The following is a 24,394-nucleotide window of genomic DNA, read 5'->3' as shown; positions in this document are numbered from 1 at the left end:
AGGCAGCACTAAAAAGAAGGATGCTTCTCGTTTTAATAAACTGGTGAGGAAGGCGGGCTCTGTTGTGGGCACAGAGCTGGACAGCCTGACAACAGTAGCTGAGAGACGGGCACTGAAAAAGCTGCGGTCAATCATGGACAATTCATCATATCCACTACACAGCATCCTCTCCAAACAGAAGAGCAGCTTCAGCGACAGACTGCTGTCACAGTCTATCTATCTATCTAAATAATTCCAAATTGTCAGGTTACTTTCATTGCTTTTCCCCTGGTTACGCTGCTTCTAGATGTACGCTTTTATATCCAAGCAGTTATGCAATCGCATTTCAACCATTGCTTATTGCCAGGGTCAGAAATATACCTGTAGGCAATGTTTCCTCTAATTTTCCTTACAGGTCTGAGCGTTCAGACAAAGTCGGTGAGCAGCGCTTGAAACAACAGTGAGCAACAGCAATCCCAAGTGTGGCAACTAAGTCATTATCAAACATGCCCAAAACTTGACATCACGTTACATTTTCCGGAGTTTCTGGCAATGCAAAAAAAAAAATCACTTTTGAATGAATTGACTAATATATCATTGCAAAGGTTTTACAGCCTACAAACGTCATTTGTTTTTACAACAAAGATATCCATTTCTTTTTATTTCCCGATATATTTTGTCGCATAATATTAACATTTTTGGGGGCTTATTTAGTCGGTTGTAAGATACAGAACTGTACTTAATCACATTTTTGAGTGGACGTACAATGTTGGCAACAAGATTCACTTGAATGCAACACAAACTTTTTCTTCTTTTTTCTGTGTTTTTTTCTACTTTTTTTTTAAACTCCTTTAAAAAAATCTCATTGTGTTTATTTTTTCCGAGCTGTTACATTTTTCTTTTTGTCCTCTATTTACTTTTGTCCTACGTTTCTTTCTTTTCTTTTTTCTGGCTTTTTTCTGACTTTTTCCTTCTTTTTTCTCTTCCTTTTGTTTCTTTTTTTTCTCAACTTTTCACTACTTTTTCCTTTTGGCATTTTTTTCTTTTTTGTTCTATTCCCCCCTTCCTTTAAGTCATTTTGTGCATAATTTTACATTATATTTGGTCATGTTGGGATGAAAGAAGCACAAAAAAAATGAAAGGAAGAAAGAGAGAAAAGGGAGAAAAGACAGAGAGAAAGGCAGAAAAGAGAGAAAGAGAACGAGAGAGAGAGAACGAGCGAGTGAGTTGTCTGTCCCCGTGTGCCCTGCGATTGGCTGGCAACCAGTTCAGGGTGTCCCCTGCCCACTGCCCGGAGATGGCTGGGATGGGCTCCAGCCCCCCTGCGACCCTAATGAGGATAAGCGGTACGGCTGATGAGAGAGACTATAAAAGATTTTATATGACTGACTCATAATGCAATGAAGATTTTCACTGAGTAGGCTTTAGTTCAATGACAGGTCAGGCTGTTCCAAATGCAGAATAATTTGTCTAGTTCTGTTGATAACGGGACTCTGACGGAGGACGGCAAGCGTTGTTTTGAGAACAAGGCTCTGTGTTGTTTTTAGTACCCCAGACATGGGGACACTCGTCGACGAGATGGTGAAGCCCACGGGGCTTCTTTGGCACGCCCATGGAAGGAGCCGGCACACCATTATGCAGGGAGAAGATGGCCAAGAAGAAAAAGCTAAAGGACTTCAGAAGAAGGCTCCCCACAGACTCAAACGGCGCCAATTCGGCCGTTTTCGATGGAGTAAACTTAGTTAAATGAAATGATCTGCATTTATATAACGCTTTTTCAAGTCAAGACTTCCCAAAGCGCTTTACAGTGTGCTTCACATTTCCCAATAGCAGCCGTGCAGCCATGTAAGGCACTAACCTGCTTATTGGGGGCATTAGGGGTTCAGTGTCTTACCCAAGGACACTTCGACATGTAACAAGGAGGAGCCGGGAATCGATCCCAAGACGGGCTCTCTACCTCCTGAGCCACTGCCGCCCTGCCCCGTGCGAAAATGTCGGCTCCCTGTTCATCTTTTCCCTCAAGAAACGAGTGCGCATAAATTGTTGGAATGCAGGTTGTGTTTGGTTAATGGAGTCAGATAACTAATTCGAACAATTCAGTAAACGGTAGAAATAAAAACAATAATGAGTATAAAAACGGGTACAATTTACCTGCAAATGGATGAGTCACAACATTAGCTTTCTGCTGGCTTTGATCTCTTTGATCTCTACAAGGGGAATTCATATTTTAGTAAAACAGAAACAAAACGAAAATAAACCTAATATTGTCTAATTGAAGACTTATATTTTGGTCTCCAGAATATTCTACCAGTAAAAACGTCTCGAGAAGCAGTTCATCTCCAGCCTCTTAATTTACCAACACTCTCCTCACCTGAAATTTAGCAAACTAGCGAAGGACAAGATCAAAATCCACGATACTTCTTCAAAACTCAAAATTGTTCATGAACCAATTGACACTACAGGTGTAACCGCGGTGTACCTGTCCCATCAAAGATCCACATTCACGCTGGACTGAGGTTTTTATTACAGTTTCTGCAAATGAAATGAGTCACAACACGTGCTTAGCTTCTCTGCTGGCTTGGATCTCTTTGATCTCGTTGGCAGCTCTCTCTGTAGACTGCTCAAAGCATCTCAAAGAGCTTTCTTTTCAATTGGCATGAAATACATTTTAGAATATCACAATACATTTTTACATCCATTTTAACAAGATACTTTTAACAAGAGATCGTGTATTGTGTTTTTTTTAACGTTTACAATGAAAGCAACATATTTTTTTTCTTTAGTCTGAATTTTAACCAACATCATCCTTCTTTAAATATATGAGAAAATAGAAATAAGAACAATAATGAGTATAAAAACGGGTGCAATTTACCTGTAAATGAAATGAGTCACAACACGTGATTAGCTTCTCTGCTGGTTTTGATCTCTTTGAGCTCTACAAGGGGAATTAACATCTTAGCACAACAGAAACAAAACGAAAATGATTCCTAACAGCTTAACAATATCAATCGCATTGCTGTGCATGTTGAGAGATTTGTCAGCTGTGGTTATAATGTTTAAAATTAACTTAATAACCAAAAGATGTGTCTTACCGTTGGCAGCTCACTCTGTAGACTGCCAACAAACCCTGCTTTCCGGTCACATGTCAAAAGCCAAAACAAACCCTACCCCATACCAGCAGGTGGCACTGTTGGACTCACCATTGCAGGACACTTACACAAAAACTATACAACATAATTCAACAGGAATTTCAATAAAACAAAAGTTATTATTACACCCGTTACACACGCACCATATTGTAAACCACGGTGGCAACGTAAAATGGCGGCTCTCTGATTTCAATGAAGCTAGGTCTCCATTTTGGTAGTCACGTGACCGGATGTGACACCCCTTGGACACCGTGTATTGTATATACTGATCCTCACTATTGATTTAAGTTGATTGTAAGTATTACTTTTTGGTTGTAGTAGTTTTTCTAAATAATGTATGACAGCAATACGTTGTGATGCACACAGAATATGTATATGTAATACGATCTCGTTTACATTTACCTGCAGGGAATTTGTCACTCATTAGCTTACATTGACATCTGCTACCAGTGACCGAGACGATCTGAACTCGAGCCAACATGGGCTGGACGAAAAGTCTATTAATTTGTACTAAACTTTTGTTTTCGGATGACTACAGATCACCAAAAGGCAGGCTGGCAACATTAGACCACTGTAGTACTAATAGCAAGCTAGTTGCTAACGCTGTTGTGGTATTCGTCATAGTTTGGCTGTGAGTAAACAAGTGTAGCGTTGTGTTCATATTTCGTAAGGTTTATTATTTCTTAATAAAGGGAATTGCAATCACTAATAAGGGTAGCTACACGTGCCACACTAATAACTCACTTTTTGGACAAATTGAGATTTTCCCCTAAATCAGCTTCCCATAGAAAGCTGCACAAGTGCCTATGTCAGTCATGCAATACTGCAAAAGCAACAGCTTATATATATATTTTTTGAACAAATTTATTGACACTAATAACAGAAAACAAACAGTGCGAGGTTTGAACAACCCCTCTTGACAATCTCAACAGCAATCAAGCACATTCACAATATTATATTTCAATATGACGTTTAACAGCAAACACAATGTGAGGTTTGAACAACCATCTTAACAGCCAAGCATATGCGTTTTAACATTTTTCCAGACATTTTCAACATCAATTAAACAATTTCAGAGTTATTATCTTTTAACAGTAGTTAACCAACGTGTAAAGGGCAATAGATAGATAGATACTTTATTCATCCCCGAAGGGAAATTCACATTTCCAGCAGCATCCCTGAGCTGAGAACAATACAATAATAAAGCAAAAAGAATACAATACACAAATACCCAGTGTGACGTGCAAATGCCCACTGTAGCGTGTTACATAGAATAACTAAATAGTGCTACACAGAATACATATTGCAATAAGATTCGGTAATATGCAATGTAGGTGGTGTGGTTTACTGTGGGCTTTTACTCTGCCGGGTAGAGTTAAAGAGCCTCATGGCATGAGGAAGAAAAGATCTCTTCTGTCTGTCCGTAGTACAAGACAGTGACAGCAGTCTGTATTGTGCAAGGGCATAGCTCTGCCATCCCACCCTCCCAAGCAGCATCCTCCAGTCCTCTGTGTGGGTCCTCTCCCTTCTTACTTCTACTTTCCACAACCAGGCCGTTGCTGCCGGGACCCCCACAGTGTAGCTCCGTTTCCCCCCTCATGCCTAACTTGATCTAGATTTTCTTTAGAATCTCTTTTTACTAAAAAGACTCCAGGCAATTGTGTTATTAGTGTGATGACATACTGTGGTTGAAATCATCCTCTTATTCATTAACAAGCTTGAGTCAAGTCATGTTTATTTGCATAGCCCTTGATCACAAAGAGTCTCAAAGGGCTGCACAGATCAATGACATAGCTGTCATGCACTTTCTGGACAAATTTCAACATATTACCTATGTTTTCTAACTATGTTTTGTGTATTGTTACCCAAATCTAAATCGATTTCACCATGGTCATCCTTGTAGAGGGATTGCCACTTTTGAGGCCCCTTTCAAGGTTTCCCTTCCGTCATGCTGAGGTTTTGAGTTTTTCCTTGCCCGCTTGTTGGTTTAAGATCAGGCGATGGTGTCATTTTAATCCTGTGCAGTCCTTTGAGACTGTATGTATGTAACATCCTACATGCCCACATTTCTTGTGTGAATATTGTGTAAATTATAACCTTTATCTTCTTTGTTCCTTTATATTCTTTATTTTCTTTTATCCTCACTGCTAAATGTGAACCGGGAGTGCCACGTCCAATTTCGTTGTTACAATACGTTCAACCCATTTTGTAACAATGACAATAACGGTATATTCTATTCTATTCTATCTTGTGCTTAAGACTGTCACAAATAAACTTGACTTGACTCGCTATCCACTACAATGCGTATATTTGCAGTTTGAATTTGGTGATTAAAGCCAGTGATTGTTTTAATTTCCATTTATTTGCGTTTGGAGTTTCACATTACTTGGGATTCTTGAGCTACTGAGTTCTCATATCATGTATTTTTTTCCTGGGCAGAAATGAATTTGTGTCTGCAAGGGGAGGAGGACTTCTATCAGTGCTGTCAGGTTTTTCTGAAACTGTCCAATCGATTAAGAGATGGCTGGAGTTGGGAGTCTGTACAGGTGAGGGCATTTTGACATATTAAACAAACTATAACAAAGATATTTGAAAGTTTTACTGAATAGCATCTCTGTTATTAGGGCTCGAAGGAGGGCTACCTGAGAAAAACAGCTCTGAGGTCAGTTTTCGTCAATTCCAGGACTTCTTGGAGCTCCTCTTGTGACTTGAAGTCTCAGATTTGTTGCCACACCACATGTGATCAACAAGAACAGGTAAAAAGATAGACTGAAACTTTTAACGGAATTACTCTAATTTCAAAACTAGAAAATGCACCTGTTTAAAAGGTTAAGTCAAGTCATGTTTATTTGTGACGCCCTTAATCACAAAGAGTCTCAAAGGGCTGCACAGATCAAAGACTATTGCAAACTACAGACCATTATGACACCATCCCCTCATCTAAAACCTAAATGAGGGCTAATAATACACATATTATCAACATAAAATATAGGTTATTCATATGCTATAGAGGAGAAGTGTTATTTTAGATTAGATTTAAACATTTCCACTGAGGTCGCAGATCGAATCTCAGGGGGAAGAGCATTCCACAGCACCAAGGCACCCAATGGAAAACACTGTCGGATTTCTTCATGGCTCTTGGGATCACTAGTAGACCAGCGTTTTCAGAGCTAAGGCTCCGGACCGGAACATACGGGGAAATTACATCTGAAAGATATGAGGGAGCGAGTCCATGCGTGATTTTGTATACTACCAACAGAACCTTCAAATCACATCTTAAGCTAACAGGGAGCCAATGCAGGTTAGCTAAAATCGGGGGAATGTGATCAAACTTTCTTGTCTTAGTTAAAAGCCTAGCTGCCGCATTTTGTACCAGCTGAAGGCTCTTGATTTTGGACTTTGGGAAACCGGAGAGTAGTGCATTACAGTCATTGAGACGGGAAGTAACAAACACGTGAATTATAATCTCCGCATCAGACAGCATAGGGCGAATTTCAGCAATGTTGCGAAGATGAAAAAAAGCTGTTCTAGTAATATTCTTCACGTGTGTTTGAAAGGCCGGATCGGGGTCAAATATGACACCTACATTTTTAACTGGGTCACTCTGGGTGATCTTACATTTGTCAATGTTCAAAGTAGTTTTTGAGAACAAGTCACGGCATTTAGATGGACCAAACACTAACATTTTGGTCTTTTCAGAGTTATGGCGCAAGAAGTTGAGTGACATCCATTCTTTTATCTCAGTGAGGCAGGCCTCCAAATTTCCACAGTTTAGTGTGGCAGATTCCTCCATCAGAAGATTTAGTTGAGTGTCATCTGCGTAGCAATGGAAACTGATACTATACTTGCGAATGATATCACCTCACGGAAGCATGTAAATGCTGAAAAGAAGGGGGCCAAGTACTGAACCCTGTGGAACACCACAGGTAACACTAAATGTCATTTCACCTCAGGTCATAAGACACTAAAACAAACATTTGCCATGTGGTTGGGGTTAGGATACCTAAACTCACGCCTCATTTTCCTGCCCCTTATTTCTAACACTGAATTACGATTGTGGATAACAGACAAATAACCAGCTACACAGACTATTCTTTTCTTGCAGGGCATTGCAGCTGATGAATTGGATGTATATGTTCAAGATAATAATTTAAAGCATGAATATGAAGATGCAGAGTCCAGAGGCAACAGCCTTGTGCTTCAATATGAATATCACATCCTGTACTCCTGCAGCTACAATACTCCTGTCCTCTACTTCAGAGCCTCCACTTTAGGTGAGTTTTGTTTTTCTCTTTTTTTTTCACTAACTGGGTGCGCTGTTAGATTTCTATGCTCACATCCTGACAATTAACCAACAGAGCGAGGAGAATAAACCAAGTTGGAGGACATTGCGGGTTGTAAATGCTCATTTCAAGTTTGGTTTTAGTTCTTGAGAGTGACCTCATGCTGGTCCTTGCAGGCTTTTTCCGATTTTTTTTTTTTTAGTGTAGCATGAAAATGGTGGAATTAAGAAGTAGCTTACTTGAGGTACAGTCCAAATGCCAACCCAAACCCCAAGAAGTTTGAAAAAAGAGGTAATCTAGGAAATGCACATACTTGCACGCGCATCATGAATGAGCTGACTGAGGCTGCAATAATGACACAAGCCAGGAGATGGCGGCTGCAGGTAAAAGAGTTCCAAATTCTGTCAAGGCATATTTTTAATAGCCCTTAATCGCAAGAGGTCTCAAAGGGCTGTACAGACTATTATTATGCCATCCCCTGATCTAAAACCTACATGAAGGCAAGGAAAACCTCAAAATCCTCAGCATGAGGAGAAAAAAGACACCTTCAGAAGGGACCACACGTGAGGTAGTCCTCCTTCCAGGATGACCAAGCTGCAATAGATCTTTTAAGGGCGTTAACAAACAATACACATCATCGATCTGAAATATAGGTCATTCATAAGCTATATAATAGAAGTGTGTTCAAGCCTAGATTCAAACTATTCCACTGAGGTTGCAGATCAAATCTTAGAGCATTCCACAGCACAGAGGACCAAATGAAGAACAAACCTGTGGATTTCTTCTAGGCTCTTGGGATCACGAGTAGACCCACATTTTCTCCGAGCAGTAAGATTAAATCTGAATTATATGAGGGGGCTAGTCCTTGCACAATTCTGTATCATACCAACAGAACCTTAAAATTACAGCTTAAACTGACAGGGAGCCAAGGTAATGTGATCAAACTGTCTCTTCTTAATTAAGCATTTTGTAAATGAAATGAATAAAATGATCGGCATTTATATAGCGCTTTTCAAGTCAAGACTTCCCAAAGCGCTTTACAGTGTGCTTCACATTTCCCAATAGCAGCCGTGCAGCCATGTAAGGCGCTAACCTGCTAATTGGGGGTATTAAGGGTTCAGTGTCTTGCCCAAGGACACTTCGACATGTAACACGGAGGAGCCGGGATTCGAACTGCGATCTCTTGATCCCAAGACAAGCGCTCTACCTCCTGAGCCACTGTCGCCCCACCAGCTTCAAGCTTTTAATCCTAGACTTCGGGAGACCAGAGAGTAGTACATTACAATAGAGACTAGGGGTACTCCTTTAGATAAATCCATAAAATGGATTGGTCCACTTATCTCGATCCGGGTTTGTTTTTATTTTGGACCCAACCATTTTTACTGTCTAAAATTTTCAAAGAGCTTATTTGTTTTCTTGAATATTTGTGTTCATAGATGGGAGAAGTCTTTTTATGGACGAAGTGTGGAGTTGTGTTCATCCAAACTTCAAATTACGACTGCAACACAGTCCGTTGACAACCATAACACAACAGGTAGTGCAAAGACCCAGCGCTACTTCGCATTTCAGTTCTTGCTGGTTCACTCCTTCACGGATTTTTCATTGAATTGAATTGTATTTATTGTCATTGATATCAACGGATTGTGCATTGTGTTCCTGATAGACAGCAGGGACGGATTAGGACACTCGGTGTTGGGTGGGTGTGACTGTCTCTTGTGTGCGACTGTGATAGGCTGACAGTCAAATAGCCGGTTTGGGCATGCGTAGTCAACGTCTCCGAATCGAAACAAACTGGGAAGGACAGCGTTAACTTTTAGCGGCTCGATACATTGTAAAAAAATTCATCAATTGAATCAGACTCCAGGGGGTGCTCCGTGGATTGTTAATGCGTCTGAGAATTTACTGAGGCGGCATCAGTAGGGAAAGCAATAACCTGGCTGCAGGTCTGGCCTACCGCTTAGTCAAGTCAAGTCATGTTTATTTCTATAGCCACAAAGAGTCTCAAAGGGCTGCACAGATCAAAGACTATTGCAAAATTCAGACTATTATGACACCATCCCCTTTTATTGTCAACATACAATATAGGTTATTTATATGCTATAGAATAGAAGTTTGTTTTAAGCTTAGATTTAAACATTTCCACTGAGGTTGCAGATCGAATCTCAGGGGGAAGAGCATTCCACAGCACCGGGGCCCGGATGGAGAACGCTCTCGAACCTGCGGATTTCTTCTTGGCTCTTGGGATCACTAGTACACTAGCATTTTCAAAGTGAAGGCTCCGGACCTGAACATAGGGGGAAATTAAATCTGAAAGATATGAGGGAGCAAGTCCATGCATGATTTTGTATACTACCAACAGAAGCTTAAAATCACATCTTAAGCTAACAGGGAGCCAATGCAGGTTAGCTAAAATCGGGGTCATGTGATCAAACTTTCTTGTCTTGGTTTAAAACCTCGCTGCAGCATTTTATACCAGCTGAAGGCTCTTGATTTTGGACTTCGGGAGACCGGAGAGTAGTGCATTACAGTCATCGAGACGGGAGGTAACAAACGCGTGAATTATAATCCCCGCATCCGACTGAGACAGCATAGGGCGAATTTTAGCAATATTGCGAAGATGGATGAAAGCTCATCTCATCTCATCAGCTGTACCGCTTATCCTCATTAGGGTCGCGGGGGGGCTGGAGCCCATCTCAGCCATCCCCGGGCAGTGGGCAGGGGACACCCTGAACTGGTTGCCAGCCAATCGCTGGGCACACGGGGACAGACAACTCACTCGCTCATTCACACCTAGGGACAATTTGGACCGGCCAATTCACCTGAAATGCGTGGGAGGAAACCGGAGTGCCCGGAGGAAGCCCACGAAAGCACGGGGAGAACATACAAACTCCGCACAGGAAGTCTGGAGCTGGATTTGAACCCACGCAGGAGGTTCCCATGACATGAACTGTGCCGCACATGCGCTAACCACTGCGCCGCCGTGCTGCCCTGGATGAAAGCTATTCTAGTAATATTCTTCACGTGTGTTTGAAGGGAGCTAACAACATTTCAAACCATTCAACTGCAATTTTCTGTTGTGTGTTTTTATTTGTTGATCTATAGTTGTTATTTTGTAAGAGTCGTATACTCTCAGTCGGTAATCACGCATCTCCAGGTAAGTTTGCCCTTGGGGGCTTTTAGAGAGGTGCGCCACTATTTTCAGATTTTCACTTTTGGTGGGTGGTTCTGCTCCCCCAATAACTGGATCTATATCAATTGGGTGCTTTGCTTGTGTGTCTCAGGAGCATCCACTGCTGGGACAGCCTTTCTTCATGCTTCATCCATGTAAAACAGAAGATTTTATGAAACCGGTGCTGCAGTTACAGATGGAGCAACACAGGTAAAATGAACTTGTTTATAAATTGATGAGTTCAGGTCAAAATATTACGTGTACTATAATATGTAACACCAGAGTGTTCAAATTCCAGTGATTCCATACAACACTACCGTAAATTCCGTACTATAGAGCGCACCTGATTATAAGCCGCACCCACCACATTTTAAGAGGAAAACCGATTTTGTACTTACACAAGCCGCACCTGTATATAAGCCGCATGCGCCCACATTAAAAAATGTAACACAAACATAAACCAAACCCGACTTTAAATCCCGCGATTGAAACTGAATGTCCTCATCACTTGAATAGCCACATCACTGAATTAGCCGCAGGGTTGAAAGTTTGGGAAAAAAGTTGCGCCTTATAGTCCGGAATTTACGGTAGATACATTCCATTTTTATGTTTAAATACACTGCAATTCGTGGTCACATATTTTCAGTTTCAACACATTTGTGTGTGTTTAATGCACATGTAGGAAGGCGAACTACATTTTGACATGGCTCAGCGTGGTCGGACCCCTGGTAGGCTTGGATGTTTCTCTGAATTACTCCACCCTCCAGCCTCATCCTGCTGAGAAGAGGAATTCCATTGACTCTTGTTCACATTCTTGAGAGTAGAGATCCATTAAGAAGTGACCGCACAATGTTTGTGTACCCCGTTTTATTATGTGGGTTGTTGGTTTGACAAATGACTTGTTGTATTTCAAACGTGTCAATTCTGGAGTTTGAAGGAAACCGAAGGAAACCTTTAGTCAGCCAGTATAAACCATAAACATGATATATACAAGAAATTATTTGACACGCGAACCCTAAATAATGATAAATAGATGTAAAAAGAATAAAGTAATGAAGATATTGTAGTGCATAATACAAGGTATTTATATCGAATAGTTTGAAAAAAAAAAAGGATATGTAAATAGCAAGACTAGAGTAGAATAGGTTGGAAGAACATCGTTCGCATAATAATGCTATACATAATCTAACCTACCGTAAATTCCTGATTATAAGCCGCACCCACCACATTTTAAGAGGATAACCGCTTTTGTACTTACACAAGCCGCACCTATATATAAGCCACTTGTGCCCACATTAAAACATGTAACACAATCACAAAATTAACCCAAACCCTACTTTGAGTCCCGCAATTTTAACTGAAAATAAAGTTACAGTTCTAAAACCACAGCCGGCAAAATCAACGGAAGATGATACCAGTAGTTAAGATTTGATGCAGACCTGCAGAGTCCAAGTGCCCGTTGAAACTAATCCAAGGAAAAAAAAAGTCTATATTTCCAAAGGTAAGGGTGGGAAAAATATATATCTACTATTGTCTGCCGTGTCCACAAACACTCACCTTTACTGGTCCCCACTTCCCGTCATCCCCCGCGTCTGTTACGCCCCTTCTTTTTAATTGGTCAGCGTAAGACTTATCAGAATAAGTGTCCAAAATAAATGCATGACAAAAATATACAGTTGCAAATACATACTATACATGGGTTACACATATTTACAAAGAAAGACGGTACACCGAGAGAGTTTTCAAAGCTTTAATAATAATATTATAGCTTTCATTCCAAACCGTGCCTGTGAAGGGTAGCAAAACGCTACTAACAACACGCTCGCAATACAGTTAACGGGTCTGTTAAAAACAACATACCGTAAATGTCGAAATCAAGGTAAACCGTTCTCATCTTCCTCCCTATAACTGACGTCATCAAAGTTGTCTACCTTTAGTATGGGAAAGAGGCTTAGTCATATAGACGTCGTCCCACGCTCCCTTATTCAAAAACACGCTAGCAACACGCTCGCAAACTTGCGTGCAGTAGCTCTGTTTCCTTCTTTATCGGACTGCTCGATTGCGTTTAGCTTGTAAGCTGCGTCATGTGCCTTGAACTCGCTGACGGCTGTTGGAAAAATGACATAAATTGGCCGCATCACTGAATAAGCCGCAGGGTTGAACGTTTTGGTAAAAAGTAGCTGCTTATAGTCCGGAATTTACGGTAATCATTTCTCGTTGAACATGCGAATAGCGGAAGGGTAAAAACTCTCTTTAAGACGTGTCGTCTTTCTCCTAATGGAGCGAAGACGGCGACCTGACGGCGGGTAATCAAAGTACCTGTGAGCACGGTGATTGGGATTGTCCATCATTTTTAGTGTCCGTTTTGTAGTTCGTTCGATGTAGATATTTTGCAGGGACGGGAGGCCAGTACCTATTATTTCCTCTGCCGTCCTCACTACTGATTCCATCTTTGACAATTCTTTCTGATTGACGCGACCAAACCAAACTGTGATTGACCTAGTTAAAACGGATTCAATGATAGCATGATAAAAATCAACTAGAATGAATTGACGGACTCCGAATGAGTTGAGTTGACGAAGGAAGTAGAGCCTTTGTCTGGCTGACTTTAGAATATCAATAGCATGACAGTCCATGTGAGGTCAGCTGACAAGTAAGTACCTAGAAACTTGAATGGAGCCCCCCCCATAGTACCAAGTAAAAAATGACAGATGTATCTCTGAGTTAATAACTTTATGCTAACTCATAATGCTAACAACTCAACGCTACCGGTTTTCTATACCAGCTCAGTAGCCTAGATGGTAAGGCGCCCGCTTTGAGACTGGGAGGTCGGTGGTTCGCGCCCCGGCCGAGTCATTCCTAAGACTTAAAAAGTGGTCGGCGGCGCCCTCTGTTGGCTGCGGCTGCATCGGCTCGCTACAACGGGTCAGGTGCAATCGACATTTCGTTCTGTGTACATTGTTACACAGAATGACAATACATGGAAATTATTATTATATTATTATTTCTACCAACATGTGCCAGATCCATCACAACTCTTATAGTTGCCGCGGGAATTGTCTAGTATTATTACTATTGTTGTTATGATCATTTGTGTATTTAATAGGGAAGATGAAGGGGTAGGGAAAATAAGCATCTGCTTCTTACTACCCCTTCTCCAACATGTTATGTAACATTATTTGGTTGTTGAGATAGTTTTTGTTCTGTTTTTATTTTAATGTTCGAAATAAAGTTTTCATTCATTTATTCATTCACATCAACAAATTCATTTTGGCTGCACATCGCTAAAGAAATCGCTTAAATGGAATCTTATTAAACAATGTATGTCAACTGTTGAGACACTGTATGATGAAAACCCACACAACAAACTGTAAACTCCCCAAAACCCCAGTCAAGCACATCAACACTAACTGTAGGTGAGAGAAAGAAATTTAAGTTGTATTTTAATTTCAATATGGAAGAAAATACAGGGAATAAACATGCCAGAACGTCACACAGTGAAATAAAAAGTGCGGGTTTTCGTGTTTGTGAAAATTTGTCTTAAAATATATAATATGGCTTTCTCCCCCCAAAAAATCTAAATATTTTGCTTTCCTGGCTCTTTGAGTCAAACGTGTTCCTGCGGTTAGCGCTTGTGCGGCACAGTTCATGTCATGGGAATCTGTCGTGGGTTCAAATCCAGCTCCAGACTTCCTGTGCGGAGTTTGTATGTTCTCCCCGTGCTTGCGTGGGTTTCCTCCAGCCACTCTGGTTTCCTCCCACCTTCCAAAAACATGCGTTTCAGGTGAATTGGCCGGTCCAAATTGTCCCTAGGTGTGAATGAGCGAATGAGTTGTCTGTCCCCGTGTGCCCTGCGATTGGCTGGCAACCAGTTCAGGGTGTCCCCTGCCCACTGCCTGGAGATGGCTGGGATGGGCTCCAGCCCCCCTGCGACCCTAATGAGGATAAGCGGTACGGCTAATGAGATGAGACGTATTGAAAAGAAATTGCTTTCCCTATTTGCTTTAACTTAAGAATTGAAAACTCCACTTGTCGTGGACGGTAGAGGGCACTCGCGTACCAGTTAGCTCAATTTGAGTGAATTACTAATTATATTTGTAGTGCTCGGTTGTGACCGTTAGATGGTGCTGGTTATCTCTTTAATCATACAAAAACATCAACCCATCAAGTCAAGCGGGAAAATATTTTGACACGCTTCATTAGAACAACAATATGTTCAGGCCGAATCAATTTTGAGGGGAAAATGTACACTAATTCACTAAGGTTTTCAAGAAAAGAGGGTAGAGTAATATATAATAATTGTTTATGATTTAGCCATTTGAGACTTCTTGTAATTTAAGGGTTATACAAATAGAATATAGGATAGAATATACCTTTATTGTCATTGATAAAGGAACAGAGAAGATAAGGTTATAAAACAAGGAGGATAAGGTTATAGTTATAATTTACACCATATTTACACAATAAATGTCGGCATGTAGGATGTTACATACAGTTTGGTATTGTAAGGGTTTGTGCAATATGTATTTGTTACAAAAATAGTTATCATAATGCAAAAAATAGTCAACATATGCATTTAGTGCAAAAAAAATAGTCAACATTGTGCAAGGTGAGCAGTAAACATAGTGCAGTCAACATTGTGCAAGAAACACAGACATGAGTACCATTTTACGTTCGTATAAGGTAGTGTGTTTGCAAGAGTTTTTCAGTTTTTTGTGCGGTGTGTGTTTAGGGTGTTAATGGCTCTGGGGAAGAAACTGTCTCTGAGTCTGTTTTTGTTTTGTGTGACCTGTAGCGCTTGCCGGAAGGCAGCAGGTCGAAGAGATGGTGCCCTGGGTGAGAAAAGTCCTTGATGATGTTTTCTGTTCTACTGAGGTAGCAAGAGCAGGCAATGTCCTCCAGACTGGGCAGAGAGCAACCAACGATTTTCTGGGCTGTTTTGATGACCCTCTGGAGCGTTTTCCTGTCTGCTGCTGTTGTTGTTGTTGTTGAGTCACTCAAGGCGCCTAAGGATAATCCTTAGTAGCGCTAGACTCTCTTGTGTGAGGCTCAGTAATTCTCCGAAGGAGAATCCCAGCTGGCGGTGGTATCGGGCAGACTGGAGTGCAGGGCACCGTAGCCAGAGATGCTCGGCCGATTCTTCGTCCTCACCGCAGAGACGGCACAGATCGTCTTCGCATTTCCCCGTCAAATGCTGCCATCTTCGGAGGGAAGGGTGATGACCGGACCGGAATCGTATAAGATCGACAAGGTCTTTCTTTGAGAGCTGGGATTCTTTCTCCGGGTTGTGGTGGGCACCCAGCATTTGACACCGTAAAGGCAGTACGTTAGAATGCTCTCCACTGTGGCTTTGTAAAAGGACACCTGCAGCTGCTGTTTTAGATGATTTTTCCTGAGCACTCTCAGGAAATGCAGTCGCTGTTGGGCCTTCCCTACCACCGCTCTGGTGTTTGCAGACCAGGAGAGGTCGTCGGAGATGTGCACATCCAGAAATTTGAAGGAGTGGACTCTCTCTACACAGTGTCCTTTTATGATGAGTGGTGCTGGATTCCTGCCATTCCTTAAACATAACTATTATAAAACGACACCTTAAATGTGTCAGATCTGTCCTATAATTTTGATGCTGAGTGCAACCTCATCACATAACCCCAAATACCTGAAGAACATGTACCAACAGGTCCAAACAATTGCTAAATGAACTATTGTTTGAGGGAGTCAAGTTCGTGTAGAATAAAGTGTGATATTTCTATGAGAAAAAATGAATAAGAAATAGAAAATAAACCAGGAACCAGGGATTTTGATGCAACCTCGAAGGTTTCCCTATTTGATTGAAACCATGACGAAGAACCACATCTTTTAGTGAGCACCTTCTTTAGTCATCAATAAAGCTGGCTAAAAATATTTCCCTAATGATGAAATTATGCCAAAGAAAGACAAACTCCATCTAAATTGGAGCTATTTGATTTTTAAAAACAGAAATATTTCTAGGAATTACTCTATATGACATCGCTGTTTTCCATCTACCATCAGATTTACTCATCTTCCTTCATGCAAAATCTGCTACAAGCCACGTGAACTCCTCTTTCCACGATGCTTTTAATGTACGTTTACCTTTTGTAGCGTCATGAATTTCGTTAGCTTCTTTTGAATCTTTCTTCTGTAGCTGAGGTTTTGGCTTGATTCCTAACCACTTATCCATTTCTCTTGTGTTTTCTGATAATGAGTTTTGGTGTTTACAGTGTCTGAAACTCATGACAAAAAGTTACCGGACACCAGGGCAGCCAAATCTGAAAAGTTGCCTGCCCCATTTTTCCCAACGTGAAACACAATAAGACGACTAGTTACAAAAAAAAAAAAAACATTGTCGCAAAGTATGAAGGACCGATGATCAGAATGTATAACAGAACAACACTTTAAAATTAAGTTTATTGTAAATCTACTTGTAACATTTATTGCATGTATATGACATCACTGTTTTCCATCTGCCATTAATATGTACCTGTATTTACTAATTTTCATTTATGCAATGTTTGCGTTGCGTTGTCTGCTACAAGCCACGCAAACTCCTCTTTCCACGATGCTTTTAATGTACGTTTACGTTTTGGAGCGTCATGAATTTCGTTAGCTTCTTTTGAATCTTTCTTCTGGGGATGAGGTTTTGTCTTGATTCCTGGTAAGGATATGTCAGAGCAGGGGTAGAGAACCTATGGCTCGGGAGCCATATATGGCTCTTTTCATGAGTACATGTGGCTCCAAGATAAAATGTAACAATTGCACATCTCTCTTTGGCGTTCTAAAGTCAAGTGATTTCATCCCGATTTTGGTCCATATAAAGCCGAAGCAACTTAATGCACAAGTTCGATAAGAAACCATTTCAACTGATAAATAAAAACGTTAGCAAACGACTTTGATTGGGTGAGCAGTACAGGTGGGCGGATCCCTGCACACAGCGCAAGGCACTTCTATCTCTCTCTCTCGCTCAGTGCAGTCTACACCCAAAGTGAATATGACGATATGCTTATCCTTTGCAGTCATTTGTGACATTTTTACAAAAGAACTTTGCATGCGCATTGTTTTGAAACTGTTATTAAGGACACATTTAATGGAAAAAAATTCTTCTTAACTGAAGATGGAAAACAAATTGTAAATGGCATATTGACATTGATTTGGGACACAGGATTTGGCATGATTATCATTTCATACATTTGATTAAATCATCAAATGACACACAGTCAAATAAAATGTGCTGAAGAATTAGCTTTTGTCTAGAGAGCGTGTTTGGCAGTTTTTTTCAATTTTGTCTGAAAATATATGATGTGGCTCTCTCAATTTCTTTTAAAACATTTTTTGCTTTTATGGCTCTTTGGGTCAAAAAGGTTCCTGACCCCTGTGTCAGAGTGTGCAGTTTCCTTATGTGTGAGAAGATAAGCAGGACATTGTGGTTCAGCCTTTAAGCATATTTATTCCTCAACAGCAAGCAAACAACAACAGGGCGATCAACAATTACTGGGAGGTCGGTGGTTCGCGCCCCGGCCGAGTCATTCCTAAGACTTAAAAAGTGGTCGGCGGCGCCCTCTGTTGGCTGCGGCTGCATCGGCTCGCTACAACGGGTCAGGTGCAATCGACATTTCGTTCTGTGTACATTGTTACACAGAATGACAATACAAGGAAATTATTATTATTATTATTATTATAATTAGCAAAACGAAAAATGGCGCGTGCGTAATGACATCACACAATGGAAAACGTCTTATTGCAATACCACGAGTAAGAGCGCCATTAAATTGACAAATCCTAACAATTCCTAACCACTTCTTCATTTTTCCTGTGTTCTCTGTGCGTCTACTTTGAAAAATGATATGCAAATGCACGACCTTATAACGCTCAGGAAAATCCGAAAGCAGAAAGTTATTCGACGCAGGCTTCTGATTGGCTGCCGAGTTTGCATATTGGCAATAGAACCAAATTTCCAAACCAAATGAAGATTTCAAAATCGGAATAAAGCGAACGTTTGATTTGAAAAAAAATCTTTCCTTTTTTTTTTTTCTTCCTTTCTTGAAAAAGTTGTCGGCCACCCGAGGGAAGACGTTTTGTAAGTTGTACGCCCGACATAAAAGATGCACGCCCCGGGCGTCCGGGCAGACATTGTTTCAGACACAGGTTATCAATAAAGCTGGCTAAAAAATCTTCCTTAATTATGAAACAGTGCCAAAGAAAGACAAACTTCGTCTAAATTGGAGCTATTTGATTTTTAACTATTTCTAGTAATTCCTCTTGTGCAATGATTGATATGAATTTCCTTGAAAGCTTAGTTGGGAGGACAGTAATGACCTCCAAAACAGCGTTCATTTGAGCTGTGAAAAGTGATGGGTCCCGGGGACTCGCATGCTCGAAAATCTATGGGTCCCAACAGAGAGCTATGGGTCCCCAAAATTTAGTGTTATGGAGGGTGACATTGTAAATCGGCGACAAATATATCATATAAATCTATATATTCATGCAGTTTTAATCATCACAGTTAATTGGTAATACACAGCAGTTATCACATCAAATGTTTCAGTTCATATATTCTTCGTGGTTTGCTGTCCCGCCATAGTTGTAATGCCTTCTCAAGGTCCAATCCATTATCATCTTCCTCATGGCGTAACCAGGAATATAATTGAGACCATTTTGGCAGAAAAGTCCTTTTCTTGCTCGGAGTATTCTTTTGTTTATTTTCTTTCGTCGAATCGTTCGCTTCAAAACGCGTGTTTTCCTTGCCTTCGCGGTCTTCTAAAGAATTTCTCCGCCGTTTTTTCATGCCGGAATTATTGCCGTTGTTACCACTTTCTGTGTTGTTTCGACTTATTACTAACACTGAAGAAATTACCAATTTTTTGTTGATTTGCCCTTAACACCAACTTTTTTCGGAGGTATACTTCTCTTTCACTCGACGACCACCAAAACAAAGACGTCATCTCGAAACAACGAGATCTCATTTGCCGAGATCGGCGCGAGACCAAAACAACAATGGCGGATCTGCCTGACGAAAAGTTTGGAGTGCGGTAAATCTTTTTTTTTTAAAAATGTAATCGGGTAATAATGACAATTTGGTGTCAAAAACGTTGCATCCCAGGGACGCACGTTGATTTGAGACTATGCGTCCCCAGCAAAAATGATGCGTCTAGGACGCAGGGACGCGGGCAAACCAGAACACTGCCAAAATCATATAAACTCAATACAATGTGTGAGACAGCAGCTTTACTGCATTGACAGTGTTATTCTCATGAGTGGTGCGCTTAGCTTTCAATCACTATCTAATGACCCGTTTATACACCGGGTAACTTTCAGATTTTATCTGCTCTTCATTTTGTAACAAACTGACAGTCCTCGGGAAACCCATCGAGACATCTTTGAGCCAACTGAAAGGATCTTGCTGTAGTCAGCAGCTTTCTCTCTACAGGATGCTTGCAGATGATAGAAAAAGCCCTTCAACTGACATGGCAGCAGGCCCCACCAGCCTCCAACCCCTCCTTTCGCTTCTTCCCTAGCTCACCGTGGCTGACTTTCACCAGAAATGTCGTTCTTATCGCTCTCGCCGTCTTCCTTGGAGTTGTTCCTTCCCTGCATGTTGGTTTAAGATCAGGTAAATGTGTCATTGTAATCCTGTGCAGTCCTTTGAGACATTTTTGTGATTAAGGGCTCATCTCTCATCTCATCTCATTAGCTGCACCGCTTATCCTCAGTAGGGTCGCGGGGGTGCTGGAGCCCATCCCAGCCATCATCGGGCAGTGGGCAGGGGACACCCTGAACCGGTTGCCAACCAATCGCAGGGTACACAGGAACAGACAACTCGCTCGCTTATTCACACCTAGGGACAATTTGGACCGGCCAAAAAACCTGAAATGCATGTTTTTTGGAATGTGGGAGGAAACCGGAGTGCCCGGAGGAAACCCACTTAAGCACGGGGAGAACATACAAACTCCGCACAGTAAGTCTGGTAGCTGGATTTGAACCCACACAGGAGGTTCCCAAGACCTTAGAACTGTGCCGCACAGGCGCTAACCACTGCGCCACCGTGCTGTGATTAATATAAATGAATTTGACTTGACTTCATAATCACGCGAAAGATCTTCTCGTTTTGAAGCTGGGAGCTACTTTTGTGTGACTGATTAGAAATGAGAGCGATCAGTTTGATATGCAAGGCTCAAGTCAAGTCATTTTTATTTCTATAGCCCTTGATCTCAAAGAGTCTCAAAGGGCTGCACAGACCACAGATTATTGCAAACCACAGACTATTGTGACACCATCCGCTGATCTAAAACCCACATGAGGGCAAATAATACATATCTTGTCAACATAAAATATAGGTTATTCATATGCTATCGAGTAGAAGTGTGTTTTATGCTTGGATTTAACATTTCCACTGAGGTTGCAGATCGTATCTCAGGGGGAAGAACATTCCACAGCACCGGGGCCCGAATGGAGAACGCTCTCGAACCTGCGGATTTCTTCTTGACTCTTGGGATCACTAGTAGACCAGTATTTTTAGAGCCAAGGCTCCGGACTGGAACATAGGGGGAAATTCAATATGAAAGATATGAGGGAGCAAGTCCACGCATCATTCTGTATACTACCAACAGAACCTTAAAATCACATCTTAAGCTAATATAGATCCAATGCAGGTTAGCTAAAATCAGGGTCATGTGATCAAACTTTCTTGTCTTAGTTAAAAGCCTTGCTGCAGCATTTTGCACCAGCTGAAGGCTCTTGATTTTGGACTTCGGGAGACCGGAGAGTAGTGCATTACAGTCATCGAGACGGGAGGTAACAAACGCGTGAATTACAATCTCCGCATCCGAGTGAGACAGCATAGGGCGAACAAACCACAGCCGCACTTGCCAGAGTTAAACCCATCTGGAGGGACAAGAACATAGCAGTGTAACCAAAGATCAGACTCATGCAAGCGCTGGTTACTTACATTTTCCTCTACGCTTGCGAGACATGGACTCTCACAGCAAAACTGGAAAAGAAAATCCAGGTGATGCAATGATACAGGAAACTTCTAGGAATCAGCTACTTAGCCCATGAATCAAACGAAATGGTGCGTAGCACCAACAGAGGGAACATTAGACCCTACGAAAAACTGTTGTCAACTGTGCGCGGACGGAAACTTCAGTGGTATGGTCACATCACAAGATCATCAAGACTGGCCAATATCATTCTCCAGGGCACAATCCAAGGGGTCTGGAGGACAGGAAGACCCAAAAAGAACTAGGCTGACAACATCAAAGAAAGGACTGGTGCCAACTTTGCCACGACCCAAGAACAGGCTAGGGACTGTCAACAGTGGAGAAGGCTGTCCAGAGTTGCATCCTCATTGGTGTGCTGACGACCTATGCGGTTAAGGGATCCACGAACCGAAGTTCACTAGACTAGACTATTTGTGTTTTTCAACATTCAATCAGTCCAACCCTCGGCTTGTAGCTTAAATTTCTATCTAACCCTTACACAATAAAATAACAAACTTAGAGATGAATTAAATGCTTAAGTAACTGTGACCACAGACCCCTATTCAGCAGGGTTCCACAGCCTGCCTGACATGCAATCAAGCAAAGAGTCTGATGGTCAAAATTGATTCCGGGTCCACCAGTGAAAGGCTCCCTCCCAGGTGTATTGATCCGCAGGAACCTTTGTCTGAGCTCATCATTCAGTCTAACGATAGGCTATCGCTAATACTAGCTGACCTTGAGATCAGCAAATGGCAGCGGCCAACATTTAAACCAATAGTTTTGTAAGTGAGAGCCTCGTGGGTATTTAAGGTCTTTAAGCGTATACCTTACCACAGTAAATCATATTTTTCCTTAAGCAAATTTCAAAAGCACCATAAATTCCGGACTATAGAGCGCACCTGATTATAAGCCGCACCCACCACATTTTAAGAGGAAAACCGATTTTGTACTTACACAAGCCGCACCTGTATACAAGCCGCATGCGCCCACATCTGTGTGGTTTAATGTGGGCCCGGCGGAGTAAAGGCCCACATTAAACCACACCCCCTACATTGCATATTACCGTACTTTTATTGCAATGTGTATTTTATCTATCTATCTATCTATCACATTAAAAAACTGTAACACAAATACAAAATTAACCCAAACCCAACTTTAAGTCCCGCGATTGTAAATAAATATCCTTCATTATAGTACACAGTCCAAAAATCACAGCCGGCAAAATGAACGGATAATGATATCGGTAATTAAGGTTTGATGCAGACCTGCAGAGTCCGGGTCCCGTTGAAATTAATCCAAGGAAAAAAAGTGTATATTTCCAAAGGTAAGGGTGGGAAATATATATATCCACTATTGTCCGCCATGTCCACAAACAGATCTTCACCGGTCCCCACTTCCCGTCAGCCCGCGTTTGTTACGCCTCTTCTTTTTAATTCGCCCGTCCAAAACATATCAGAATAAGTGTCCAAAATAAATACAAATAAATACATTACAAAAATATACAGTTGCAAATACATATTATACATGGTTACACATATTTACAAAGAAAGACGGTACACCGAGAGAGTTTTCAAAGCTGTACCTGTGAAGGGTAGCAAAACGCTACTAGAAACACGCTCGCAACACTGTTAAAAAAAACAATCCATTCTTGCAGAAACCACGGTAAACCGTCCTCATCTACCTCCTTATAATTGACGTCATCATAGTTCACTTCCCCAGTATGGGTAAGAGACTTTGTCATATAGACGACATTCCACGCTCACGTAATCAAGAACACGCTAGCAACACGCTCGCAAGGTATTTTACCTTGCGTGCAGTAGCTCTGTTTCCTTCTTTATCGGACTGCTCGATAACTTTCATCCCAAACGGTCCCTGTGACAGGTAGCAACACGCTAGCAACACGCTCGCAACACGGTAAACGGATCTGTTGAAAAAACATACCGTACTTGTAAAAATCACGGTAAACCGTCCTCATCTTCCTCCTTACAACTGAAGCCATCAAAGTCGTCTTCTCAGTGTCGGAAAGAAACAGTGTCGTATAGATGTCGTCCCATGCTCTCGCAACCTCACTCGCGCTGTCACTGTCGCTGGTGTGCCCTCCTCTCCGTCACGGCTTTTCGGAACCTGTTGGTGATTGTGGATTTTTTTATGCTGCCCCACGCTGTCAGGATCCACTGGCAGACTTGCGAAAAAGTTGTCTTTCGGATGCGGCCAGTTTCAGTGAAAGATTTCTCACCGCTAGTCAAGCCAAGAAGTTGCAGTCTTCCTCGGCGCATATATTCCACCGGTCTAAATCTTACCTTTTGTACTCGAGCGCCGCTGGCGGCCGTTAGAAAAACTACATAAATTGGCCGCATCACTGAATAAGCCGCAGGGTTGAAAGTTTGGGGAAAAAGTAGCGGCTTATAGTCCGGAATATACGGTAAGTAAAAGTAACTGTACTTCATTTTTACAGCCCTTTACAACAATCTTGTGTGTACCAAAGTGCTTAACAGTAGAAAAGAGAAGCAATAAGTGAAAACCAAACAGAATATACAAACAATGAAATACCATAAAAACAATAAATGACAACAGGATAGAATAAGATCAAACAGAAGTGTCATCATACATATTTATCTACCCTGGTCATATCCCTCAAGAAGGGTGACCGACAGCATGACAAACAAAAAAAGTAGCAGAAAACACACACAAATGTATTTGGACCATGGCCAACCCAAATGCCCAAACACCCAAACCAGTTAGGCAACTCGGCACCTAAGTCGGTCATGCTTTCGTCCCTCCAGATGAAATAGGACACTAGAAAGCGGCCATGTCACTCGGGTC

General features: G+C 41.5%; 1 protein-coding gene and 1 long non-coding RNA gene across 2 annotated transcripts; both read left to right on the top strand.

Annotated features, from left to right (window-relative positions):
* The first annotated feature begins 5,569 nt into the window (after window positions 1-5,569).
* Window positions 5,570-13,353, top strand: atg10 (ATG10 autophagy related 10 homolog (S. cerevisiae)). The gene is made up of 6 exons (XM_088350214.1): window positions 5,570-5,674; window positions 5,753-5,884; window positions 7,234-7,402; window positions 8,848-8,945; window positions 10,693-10,790; window positions 11,263-13,353. Exons 1-6 carry the CDS (start codon window positions 5,570-5,572, stop codon window positions 11,396-11,398), a joined length of 738 nt encoding a protein of 245 aa, XP_088206340.1. The 3' UTR covers window positions 11,399-13,353.
* A 5,830-nt stretch (window positions 13,354-19,183) lies between these two features.
* On the top strand, window positions 19,184-21,641 carry LOC148376730 (uncharacterized). The gene is made up of 3 exons (XR_015847152.1): window positions 19,184-19,624; window positions 20,023-20,205; window positions 20,991-21,641. It is a non-coding gene; the product is annotated as an uncharacterized LOC148376730 (long non-coding RNA).
* Window positions 21,642-24,394: the final 2,753 nt, after the last annotated feature.

The sequence above is a fragment of the Urocampus carinirostris genome, chromosome 1 (genome assembly GCF_059441175.1).
Source record: "Urocampus carinirostris isolate Australia breed hairy pipefish chromosome 1, RoL_Ucar_1.0, whole genome shotgun sequence".
Lineage (NCBI taxonomy): Eukaryota > Metazoa > Chordata > Actinopteri > Syngnathiformes > Syngnathidae > Urocampus > Urocampus carinirostris.
Note: the sequence above shows the minus strand (reverse complement) of the source record. Positions and strands in the feature narration are given on the sequence as shown.

Excerpts from the sequence above, each read along its gene's own strand:
- atg10 (XM_088350214.1), top strand. The coding sequence starts at position 5,570 with ATGAATTTGTGTCTGCAAGGGGAGGAGGACTTCTATCAGTGCTGTCAG. Across the intron at positions 8,946-10,692 it reads TGACAACCATAACACAACAG|GAGCATCCACTGCTGGGACA; the intron begins GTAGTGCAAAGA and ends TGTGTGTCTCAG. Across the intron at positions 10,791-11,262 it reads TTACAGATGGAGCAACACAG|GAAGGCGAACTACATTTTGA; the intron begins GTAAAATGAACT and ends ATGCACATGTAG.